The sequence below is a fragment of the Trachemys scripta genome, chromosome 11, assembly GCF_013100865.1.
Source record: "Trachemys scripta elegans isolate TJP31775 chromosome 11, CAS_Tse_1.0, whole genome shotgun sequence".
Lineage (NCBI taxonomy): Eukaryota > Metazoa > Chordata > Testudines > Emydidae > Trachemys > Trachemys scripta.
Window position 1 is genome coordinate 7,974,308 of NC_048308.1, and position 12,350 is coordinate 7,986,657.

General features: G+C 44.1%; 1 protein-coding gene across 31 annotated transcripts in view; it reads right to left on the minus strand.

Annotated features, from left to right (window-relative positions):
- Window positions 1-12,350, minus strand: part of CLASP1 (cytoplasmic linker associated protein 1) — a 263,544-nt gene that overhangs the window by 33,323 nt on the left and 217,871 nt on the right. For all 31 annotated transcript variants that reach the window (XM_034785912.1, XM_034785914.1, XM_034785910.1 and 28 more), the window contains 2 exons: window positions 6,953-7,096; window positions 5,271-5,377 (listed from right to left, as the gene is read on the minus strand). In XM_034785912.1, coding sequence (XP_034641803.1) covers window positions 5,271-5,377; window positions 6,953-7,096 — 251 coding nt within the window. The remainder of the gene's footprint in view (window positions 1-5,270; window positions 5,378-6,952; window positions 7,097-12,350) is intronic.

Sequence of the window (12,350 nt, forward strand, 5' to 3'; positions counted from 1 at the left end):
CCATTTTCAACTGGACACTGATTAAACTAGAGCCAACATTCAATGAGCATGTCAAATGCCTGAGAGTAGGAACAAACTGCTTGTGTCAAGGCAGAATGAGTTATTAGAAGCACTAACTTGCATCTCTGACAGACAGGTCTCTGATTTTGTAGTATCCCCTTTAAACCACCCCTTCGCCAAAACTGCTATATACCTATTCCTGGCAAGCAGGCTGGATTGTCCGCCTCTCTGTCTATCAATGAATTCTCATTTTACTTGTTTCCAGATTTCTGTTCTTGAGCTGTTGGGAGTATTCAGTATGCCACTTTGTTTCTATTAAGTTTGAGTTCATTGTATCTAAATAGGTCACATTCATGTATAAATAAGTGAAAGGTGCTACAAGACTGGAAACAGATACAAGTCAGAAATCATTCTAGTGCACAAAACAGCAGTGCCATTCGAAAACCCATTTGAAGAGCAGTGTCAGGAAATTCACTCATTAGCCGAGAATCAAGCAACAGGTGTTACAGAAATGCAGTAGTTTGCAAAAATGTTACTTTACAGAAAAAAATTACAACCATAAAATTCCGTATCTCGAATCTCACCTACCTGTAAGACGCATTGCTGGATAATACAAGCTCACTCTTGCTGCATAACCTCGGTTACTCTGTTAAGATTATTTCAATTCTTCCCCTCACCTAACGCTGAAGTTGTGAAAACTTCTTTTTGCAAAGGAAACACACTGAGGCTTGGTCTATATTACAGACTTAAGTCAATATAACTAAGTTGCTCGGGGAGTAGAAAATCCACACACCTGAGCGATGCAGTTATACTGACCAAACTCCTGGTGTAGACAGAACTGGTCAATGGTAGGGCTTCTCTCGTTGACATGCCTCTTGGGGAGATGGATACCCACGCTGACGGGAGAAGTTCTCCCATCGGCGCAGGTAGCATCTTCACTAAGCACTACGGGGGCGCAAGCTGCAGCGCTGTATACGTAGACAAGCCCTAAATTTCTTGTATTTCCCAATTCTCACAATTTTACAGTAGGGCAGACATTTAAATCCACTGTGACTAAATACAATTCCCTTTTATTTTGATTTTTTTTTTAATTATTTCCTATGCAGATTATTAAAATTTGGTATTTTAATACTGTAAGTAATCTAAATGTGATACTGCATTTAATCAACACTTAGCACCGTAAATAAATCAACATGAGCACATGCTATACAAATGGTGGGCTAAATTCTCCCATCATTTATACTCATACACCCCTGCTTAACTTTATGGGCTTTCGGGTTTCAAGTTGGGACAGAATTTGACCCATTCATTTAATCTTATTCCCTCACCATAATCAAGGAACTCCACAGGCAAATTTAAAATCAGCATGCAACATCTTGACTGATAACAGATCATTTCCAAATTGGAGTGGTACTCTTTATACTAGGTAATTTGAGCCCAATACTCCTTTTTATTATAGTACGTTATTTATTAAATCTCAAAAGCCATTCCTCATTCAATACAATGGCAAACCATTCATTTCAGGGTCACATTTGATTTGCTCAGGAGTTGTTCTTTCTTCATGTTCACACATGTGCTTTCTCTCTAGTTTCCACATTTTGATTGTTTCTTAAATTACTCAAAAATATTTTTTAAACTAAAAACCATAGAAAGCAAGAAAAAAAAAATCCCCCAAAATACAAATACACTAATGCAATAGATATTCCCTAGTAAATCCGAAGCAGAACTGGCTGGATTTAATGAAAGCAAGAGCAGAAGCCAGAAGCATTTTGTTCAAGGCACTGTAAGCAAAGTGTCTTCCAAACAGAGGCGGGTATTTGCACACACAGTTTTGCCTGGTTCAAAACGTTAGCTGTTGGTATCAGCAAAATTTAGTTCACTCATAATTTAACAGCTCAAGCCAAATGGCCTGAATGTGAAGAGAATCACGGAATGTAATTGTGAATGCAACAATATGGGAAATGGCAAAAGCCAGGAATTTCATGCAAGAACAAGGGCTTGCCCGTCGTTTAACGATATAGGGCCATTGGTGTCAGTGGAGCCAAGCAGAGTCAACTGAGGACCCGGACCACAGAACATAAACATTAGGGGCAAGATCTCCAGATGTGGGCATAGCAGCTGTGCTCACTAAAACCTAAGTGCCTCCACAGGAACCACAGTTATCCAATCGGCCTGTGCAAATGGGATTGCTAGCCCCTTGGATGTACATATGCCTAGAAATCTACATTTTCAAGTCAAATCCAAATGTAATTTTCAAAATCAAAGCGACTGGTAGGAATTGAGGCTAATATTTCAAGTAGTTGCACTTAAGCTGCTAATGCAAAATATGCAGTGATGCACACACAAGCAGGTGAATGGAGCAGCAGGTGAAGCAATGGCAAACTGCATACGTAACTGAGGTGCAATCCGTTGAAAATATAACCCTGACTCTTTAGAGACAAACATATTTTTAAACTACAGGGATGTGTGGGAATAGTGGAAATCCTTCTCTTTGGATATTTCTACCCAAATGGCTCAACCTTTTTTATTGAAAAAAATTTGCCGAATTTCAAATCAAAGGACAGTTTTAATCTTCTAAAATTTAGAGGTTGTATCAGAGACATTGACACAATGAAAAAACAACGAGGAGTCCTCATTGTTTTTGCTGATACAGACTAACATGGCTACCACTCTGAAAACTGACACAATGGTAACTATACCAGTGCCATTCATGCTGGTATAATGAGTTGTAATCACTTTCCATAATCTGTTAGCACTTTTTCTAAAACTTAAATCAGCCTTGTTCTACAGATTTTAAAATGACTTCTAAGGCAGTTTCTTCTTCCACTTCTCATTTAAATGTTACTCTTGGATACAGGGCCGGCTCCAGGGTTTTCGCTGCCCCAAGCGGGGAAAAAAAAAAAAAAAAAAAAGCCGCGATCGCCATCTGCGGCGGCAATTCGGCGGCAGGTCCTTCGCTCCGAGCGGGAGTGAGGGACCGTCCGCCGAATTGCCGCTGAATAGCTGGATGTGCCACCCCTCTCTGGAGCAGCCGCCCCAAGCACCTGCTTGGCAAGTTGGTGCCTGGAGCCGGCCCTGCTTGGATAGCTAAACAAAATGAGGAAATTAAGCACAATATTTTTAAATGAATCAAAGTTCTTACTCTCCATGTTTCCAAGACCTATATGAAAATTTGAAGGAATTACTGTTCCAAAGGAAAAGGCCTCCAGAATTCTACATAGTGACAGGAACTGCTTCCTGATACAAAAGTGTGTCTTCCAAGATCATATGCCCTCTCTAGTTGTACCTAGAGAACATGGTAGATGAAAAAAAAAGTCTACAGACACTGAACTTGAAACCCAGGGAAATGGACATTTTGAGGCACTGGAAATAGTTAAGCACCATTTCTATAAAATCATCTAAGAGGGTCTGAAATCAGAAGAGGTAACAAGGCAAGTACCAACGGATGCAAACAAAAAGACAAACTAAATGGCGATAAATGAAGTGGCGAATATTGGCTGTTTTATAAAGACCAAAAACAAAACAGACATAGTAAAATGTCACGGGTTTAAAACTAGCTGCTGCATGCGAGTACTACCAATGACTTTGCATTTTGAACCACATAGACACAGAGATCTTTGACTATAATTTCCCACGCCAGAGATTCAAAATCTTGACATCCCAGCAAGGAGAAGAGGAAGTCCTGCTATTGGGATCGTCTGTCTGAAGTGAAATCCTAGTACTTTTATTAGTGAAAATTCCCTGTTGAAAAAACCCTTCCCATCCTTAACCCCATATTTGATGACTCAATCTAGTCTTGCGAGCTCTAAGGCTGGCTCTGTAGTGAAGCAGATTTAAGGATGTGAAAATATGTTTAGATACCCTGAAACTTTTGGCCTGGGAGTAGGGTACTAGAGGTAGAGAAGTGCTGGAGAAAGACAAGAGGAGCTGGGGAGCTCCAGCTTGGCAACTCCCCAGGCTGCAGGCCCTGTTCAAGGCCTACAGAGGTACTGGGGCTGCAGAGGTGCAGCCTGGGGTTAGGCAAAGGCAGCAGGTCCAACCCCCCTTGCCAACGATGAGTGGTTTACAGACTGCAGTCTGTCCCAGGGAGCGGGGGCTAGATGATGACTGCCACTGAGGCAAGGTGGGAATAGAGGGTTGGGGTTCCCCTGGGAGGGGAGACCCAGATGGTGGGTTACTGCTGGGGCAGAACCCTGAGCAAAGAGGGGCACTGGGGTCCAGGAGGGACATGGGGGCCAGTGGCAGGCGAGACACCAGCCAGGAGGACGCGCTCCATATACTGGAGAGCTAATTCCCAAGATGACAAGCAGGAGGCGCCGCACCGGTGAGTCGTCACTTCGCTACACCAGCCTCGCATCAGGATGTGTAAAGCAAAAAAAAATGGAGAATTACAACACACCATTGTGTTTGAATCTATATCTCCTCTGCTCCAGGGTGTTTGCTACTAGATCCCAGAAGGATCTACTATACTTCTGGGGATCTGGTAGCAAACACCCTGGAGCATGCTGTAGCATCAGGCCAGTTGTGGTTATATCTCCATGGAAACACTTAATAGCACAGCAGTAGGTTACAATGGCTTTGACTTCAGTACATTACGAATTAACACTGTTCCCCTCTTGCACTTTTAAAGTTTCTATACACAGAGCCTAGCAGCAACATTCATGCTCTTCCATGGCTGAGCACTCTCCTTCAAACCCCTGCCCCATCCTACCTCCTTCCCAACTGCCTGACCCCATCAGTACAATACTGGACTTCCAGAATTCAGTCTTTCTTAATGGAATCACATCCTTCTAGGTAACATACCATATAGCCAGGCATACTGTTCAAGCAGCCACTGCTGTCCTAGTAGAGATGGGCTCAAACCGAAACCCTGAACCTAAACACACCAACTCTTTGAGGGTGTTTGAAAACCAAACCAGGACCCAGATTCAAATAGTGTGGTTTGAATCGATCTCTAGCTATTAGACTTGAACTTTGAACACAGATGTGTGATTCTGTGGAGGGGTTGGTTGCGAAGGAAAATGCAACGTTTTAAGTACATATAAGACTTATGTTCCAGTTCCACTATCACGTATATAAAAGTCAAATACTCACCATGCATTATGATGCTTTGTGTATGCATCTGTCAAACACTGCTGAATTGAACAAATCTACCATATAATACTCTTGGTTTTAATCATCTTATTTGAAGAGTCACATTTTAGAGACGCACATTTAATATTGAAACACTTGAAGATGCTGTAAGTACTTTAATTAAACGGCTGCATTACCTTGGAGACAGTCCGCCATGGGAACAGTTGGTAGGGGAAGTTAAGGGGCTGGTCCTGCTGCTAGAGTGCCGTGAAGGAGTCCGACCAATAGTATTGCTAGGAGAACCCTAATACAGAAGCAGGAAGAAGAGGATTAGGGAAATGTTAGTATACACAACAGATGGAGACAAAAATAAAATGGGCCCAAATTCTGCTTTCGTTTACATGGGCAAGCTTGATGGATGAAAATCAGGACCGGATTAGCCCCGTTCTGATTTTAGTTTGTGCTATCACTTTCTGTGTTATCGACAGTAATCCATTTCAACAAGATTAAGTGAAGGTCTAAACAAAAGCAGGGTTTGGCCCACTCTCATTAGCAAGTTCCAATATTTTCTAGCCTGGGAAGGTCACCCTTTCATAGCTCTGTGCACTGTGGGTTCCATCCAAGACACACATGTTCCTGTTGGACCTATGTTTCAGAATCCACAGATGCAAGAGGTGTAAACACGTTTTGGGCAAGCTTTAAAAAATTTGGCCCATGCAAAGAGAACGAACTGCACATTCAACCAAGTTACCACTGAACTCACATTTAAAAACATATTTGATTCTCTGTCCTGCTGTTCCTAAAGCTGTCTTGCCAGAGAAGTAGTTTATCAAGTTATTCAACTTCTGAAACACAATTCTTTGTATTACAGGGTATGGAGATCATTATTCTGATCTTTTAAAAATTATGTTAATACATTTATTATTTTTATAGCCTGGAATGTTTTTGGATTTTGTTTTGTAGCAAGATAAATAAGTGTAAGATAATTTAGAGCCTCATTTTCTACTGCCTTGCAGGGTCATTTATACCATTGCAACATGGGTAAAAAAGTTTCCATTCTGATTGAGTAGCATTATACACACAAGGTGCAAGGCACTCGAGAATGCCGTCAAGAGCACAGGTGTGTTCAGCGCCTTCTTCCTGTGGGTCTGATCCTGCAGTTCTTGCTCAGGCAAGACTCCCACTGAATGTAAGGGATGTGCAAAGACTGCAGGACTTGACGCTATCTGAATTACACAGGATTTCTGTACAAATAAGTTGTTACAGTCAAGAGGAATTGCAGCAAAAACTATTCTGGTAAATGCTGAACTGAGAAAAAAAGAATTTAGAGATTTACCAAAAAATTCCCTGCTTTTTCCTTCAATAGAATAAAAATATTTAAAGGCTTCATGTAGAATCAAAGTAAAGGAGCACTGGTTAGAGATGGAAAAGACCTACTGGATCAAAGTTCTAGTTCCCTGATGGAGAACATAAGATATTAAACAGATTTCAATGGCAGTGCTGAGCACAGAGAGTTTGCAGAATCAGGCCCTTGATCCTAACTAAAAGCTCAAGATAAATACTTCCAGTGGGATTTTCAAAAGCAGCTCAGTAACTTAGGAGCACAAGTCCTGTTGACTTTCATATGCTCCTAAGTCACTTCGTCTCTGTGCTGGCAGCACACAGATCAAACCTAAATAGAGCTGGCAGGGTTGTTTTAATGGTCACTTCAACAAAATGTCAAACAGACATTTCATTTCCAAGAGAAAGTGAACTTCATTAAGTCGACTGTGGCGTAACGCTGCTAGCAGGACTACAGGCATGCTACTGAACATCAGTGAATTGTTGTCTTCTGCAACTCTCCTCTTTTCTATGGACATTAGCTGCATAAGCATCTCACCACGCTAGTGTTACTGGAGTTCTTGAGGTGGTTGTGGAGAAGCTTGGTAGCACCGTCTTGGAATGTTTTTGGCAAGGCACCAAGTAACATGGTAAACTCGGGCGTGTTCAGTTCAAACAGCGAAATCAGGACTATTTGCGCTGCCTAGAAAGAAGACAAAAAGGTAAAAGCATCCATCAGTTTATCTGTGCGGAGAGTTGGAACAGTCTGCATTCTAGAAAGGCTCCTTGCAGTAAATGTCACAGATTTTTCATTTAAACAGAAAATTACCGTGAGAGACGGACACATTTCTAACACACAGCAAGGAAGCACTGTTGAAACTAACCCTTTAGCGGTTACGCTTACAATGTATTTTTAGATGGACACTATTTATTTTCAGGCTTAAAAAGCTGCTCGTAGTTACAGTAATGAAGCCTTACAGTTCCTTCCTGCCCTGCAGGGTGTTTCCATTGAACACCACCAAGTTGCTGCTAGAAACAAAAGAAACCAAAAACAAAACAGAGACTTCTTTCAGAGCAGAGTAATTGTAAGACTCCAAGACTGTAGCTTCTTATATTAGTCTGAAAGGGACTAATGCTCTCTCCACCCCAGGGATCCACAAAGCTGATACATCAACTAGAGAACCCCTGCTTTGTCCTTCACATATTAACCTTAACTCCTGACGCCCTGTATTGCAGCTACCAGCCTTAAGAGCAAGGACGACCAGCCCGGGCTCCTTCAAAGCCTACCAATGACACAGACAGAGGGGAATCCCCCCATCTGCAGCTCCCTCAGTCAACGAGTGAAATCCTGGCCCCATTGAAGCCAACAGGAATTTTGCCATTGGCTTCAATAGGGCCAGGGTTTCACCCCAGGTGCCCAAGAAGTCTAGAAGAATCATTTCCAAGAAAAAGTGAACTTCATGAATTCCGTGTGGAAATGGAGAATGCTGGGCAGAAATGGCTTTTAATGGGAATGTGTACAGTGTAAATAATTGCTAACGATCAGCAGCAGAACTGCATGGCAAATTACACAGTCACATGTCTCGCATTGACATGGCCTAGGACTGTACAACCAGTACAAAACGTTCCAGTTCGTCTATCTCTTCCCTTGCTCGCTTTAGGGAAGCGTGAAGTGGTCTTATAATTACCGATTCAGCACCATAGATGAAAACAACTACAAAGAAGCAATGAAGGACCTCTAAAAAATGCTCGCCAGCAGCATGTTCTCCAGCCTGTACACAGGACTAACCTCCAAAGTATTTATCTGGATAAAGGGCAGTAGTTTAGGCTCACAAGCCAGATGACATGTGCTTTGATTGACGAAATTGCACAGAGACTCTGCAATCGCAGACATTTGGTTTTTTAGAAGCTTTCTGGAATCTCTTCCAGACTTCCTAAAAATGAAGAACATCTTTAAAGGAGTTTAAAAAACAAACTCATGTATTCCATTACTTTGATGGTAACTGCGCTTTCCATTGCTTCAGCTGATTCAAAACAGAGGACATCATTTTTAGGAAGTTGAGTATTTTAAAAGTTGCAATAATTAAGTGTATTCAGTTTCTTATGAAGTGGAATCCATTGGTAGAGAAGGAACATGGGTACACAGAAACCCTTCCATAGCTAAACAGAATGAAAATACTCCATTGTTTCAGTGTGAAAACTATAATTCTAATTTTACTTACCTCTCCATTCATGTCTGAGAACTTAATAATAAGGCCCTGCATTAAAAAAAGCACTTTTCATCTGTAGATCTCAAAGTGCTCTTCAAAGGTGGGGAAACAGCAGCATCTCCATTTGACAGAGGAAGAAACTGTGGCCCAGAGAGTTGAAGGGGCTTTCCCAGGATATCACAGCAAGTCTCCGGCAGAGCCAATGAACAAAGGTCTCCTGCTTTCAGTTCCATGTGCTAACCAAAGACAATGCTGGCTCCTGAAAAAATTCCCATTCACTTCAACACAAGCATGGCCTGCAGTTAATTACTTGAAACTAAGAGCCCCAGGGTATGGAAGGGGGTGGGGGGGAATTATTTTCCCTTGGTACTTTCCTCTCCGAAAATCCTAACTCCAGACTCATCCTCCTCTGACTTTCAATCAACTGTGCCAGGGAGTCTCCTTAACCTGTACCCAATGGGGGACACATTTTGTCGTCTGTCCTGGTACCTTTAATTTTCATCAACCTATTTTCTGAAATGAAAACATTACTGCAAAAAATAGACCCCAAAACAGAATAGTCAGCATGTTGAATGGAATGAAATGATACTCATGACAAAATACACACCCAGTCATGAAATCATGCATACCCCCGGATTATTAATTTAGTTGTTAGGAAATCTACACGCAGTCACTAGCACAACTTTGCAAGCGAACCTCAACTTCAGCGAGACTTGAAAATGAGGGGACTCGAGCAACGTTCTCAGGATGAGAACCTTTTAAAAAATAATTTGAGGTGGATTTTCAATGCCTGATCCTGCAGTCCTAACTCCGGCAAAGCACCAGCTGAAATTAATGGGTGTTTTGCCCGAGTCAGGGCCACATGACCAAATCGATAAACATTGCCTCTCAATGTCTGTTAAGTTACACTTGGAACGTGCTGCTCTGTGAACTTCTCTCACCACATACTTTTTTCCATCGAAGGTGTATTTCCTACATAAATTGGGCCTGCTCCTGCCATCATTCAGTACCTGGAACATCCCTGACGTCAATGGGAGTTTCAGGAGGTAAGCAGGAAGCTACTCAAAGACTGGGTCCAAATTTAGGGCCAGACTGTGCCTGGACCTTGGACAGGTGCGCACGGCATGGAAAGGAGGGGAAGGATGCAAGAAGCCTTCCCATCCCTTCTACCCCTAGTGCATGGGCCAGGCACAACAGCAGTCCTTGAGCTCTCCTGTGTACAGAGAACGCGCTCTCAGAATGCCCCCAGGGGCAGAGAGGAGTTGAAGCCATTGCAGAAGGGAGTGCAAACTTCTATGGGTGGTGTGACAGGCACCTCCCCCTTGTGTTCTACAATGCTCCAAGATGCATCATGCTTCTCTGAGATGCATCCTTATTAGAGCTCCACCGGGGCAGTGTAGCTTTGCTTCATCCCAACATGGACTACTGCCTCATAGGCACAACTTGACTCTAATGCAGCAGTTTTGAGGACACAGAGGTGCTGCAGACAAGTCCTGCTCCCAAGGTCATTGGAAATTTGCCATTGGCTCCTTCCCCTTTGCATTTACTATGGCCTACGTCAGGGGTTGGCAACCTTCAGCACATGGCCCGTCGGTAATCTGCTGGCAGGCTGGGAGACATTTTGTTTACATTGACCGTCTGGAGGCACAGTCCCCTGCAGCTCCCAAAGGCCATGGTTCGCCGTTCCCGGCCAATGGGAGCTGCGAGAACCTGCGAACAGCACGTTCCTGCAGCCCGCGCCACTTCCTGCAGCTCCCATTGGCCGGGAACGGCGAACCGTGGCCTCTGGAAGCTGCGGGGGGCCGTGCCTGCAGATAGTCAATGTAAACAAAACGTCTCGCAGCCCGCCAGCAGATTACCCTAATGGGCCGTGTGCCGAAAGTTGCTCTCTGGCTTACATGTTCAGAAAAGACCTCCAGTATTAGGTACGCAAATGTCCATTTGGTAGCTTTATTGCTTTCTGCCAACTGGACATCTAACCAAGGGTAGCATTTGGCCAGTGGGGGTTGTACTTATATGTGGCACAAAAAAATGCTTTAGAACGATACACCTATTCCTGAGGTGTGATACAACTAACAAGTACTCCTTTCAAAATACAAACTACTACCAGTAAATGGTGGTTCAGTAAAAGCACTGAGACAGTACTACGGCTCTGTGGTTTTTAGTTCAACCTTGTTCTGGGAGAGGCAGCTCTTTTTAAACAATACTCACCCACAACCTAGGTTCCCTCTAAGCTGCACAGTTGCCTATTAAGCCTCATGCAGGGGCTCAGGGCTGTGGTGGGGAGAGATGCCTTTCCCCCAGCATGGACCTGCTGTGGCAGGGAGAGATAACTTTCCCCCAGCATGGACCTGCTGTGGCAGGGAGAGGCGCCCTCCCCCTCTGCCAGCCCGACGCAGCCAGGGGAGAGGCGCTCCTTCCCAGCGCGGATCTGCTCCGGACTTGCCATGGCTGGGGGAGAGGAGCCCCTCCCTCGGCCCGGACCAGGCCTGCTGGAGCTGCTGCAGCCGGGGAGAGGCACCTCTCCCCCTGCCCCGAGCTGCTGCAGTGAGAGAGGGTTGGGGGGAGTCCTCTCTCCCCACCTCAACCCTAGGGCAGCCTGCACCCCAAACTCATCTCCAGCCCCCCCCAGAGCCTGCACCCCCAGCCAAAGCCCTTACCCCCTGCACCCAACCCTCTGCCCCAGGCCTGAGCCCCCTCCCACACCACAAACCCCTCATCCCCAGCCCCACCCCATAGCCCGCACCCCACAGCCAGAGCCCTCACCCCCCCTTGCACCCCAACCGGCTGCCCCAGCCCTGAGTGCCCTCCCACACTCCGAACCCCTCGACCACATCCCCACAACGTGAGTTTTGTTATGTGCACCAATATGAAGGTGATGTGTCACACATCACCTCCATATCGGTGCACATAACAAAATTCATTCCACACATGGATGTAAAAAATTAGCAGGAACACTGCCCACAACTATTTTTAAATGTACTTGTTGCTTTGTTTATTGCAGGAGTAAACTGTAATGCAAACCAGGGTTCTGTCTCTTTAGCTGGGATTTTCTGTCCAAGATTCAAAAGACAACGTTCTGCCCATGCTCCAGCCAAACCAGTGGCACAGCTCGCATTGACTCCAACAGCAGCAGGGTCCAAGCAGGCCTAAAGTTGGATCTATTCAGTACTAACTGTCACAGCACTTCCTGATTCAACCTAACAGAGCCTTCCAGCTGCGTTGTGGGTGCAATTTTCTTCTTAGATTTGAAGGGGGCAGAAGCAGCACTCCTAAATCTTTCTGGTAATCAGATATATACTAACTTGAAAACACATACAAAAATGAGTGTGCTTTCATTGATATTTAACTTCTGTAATCTTAGAGGCCAATTTTTCAAAAGGGACCAGTGATTTTGAGCATTTCAGTTTTTGGGTGCCCAACTTGAAATGCCTTAAAGGGGTAGATTTTCAAAGGGGTGCCCTTATAGGGTGTGTCAAGTTGAGCACCCAAATCATATTACTTTTGAAAATCTTGGCCCTAATCAGTAACCGCTGGACAGTCATTACATGGATAACAGTTAAACACACAGACAGATTAATTCTGTGCTTGCTTCACAAGCATTGCCCATGCAACACTCATGCTGAGGATAGAAAAGAGGGTATGTTATATGAATCTTCTCTCACCTATGTGCCCCTGGCTTCTGACATTGCATCAGCATTGTGCAAACTCAGCACATCTCCTGTCAGGGCCAGATAATCTAGATAT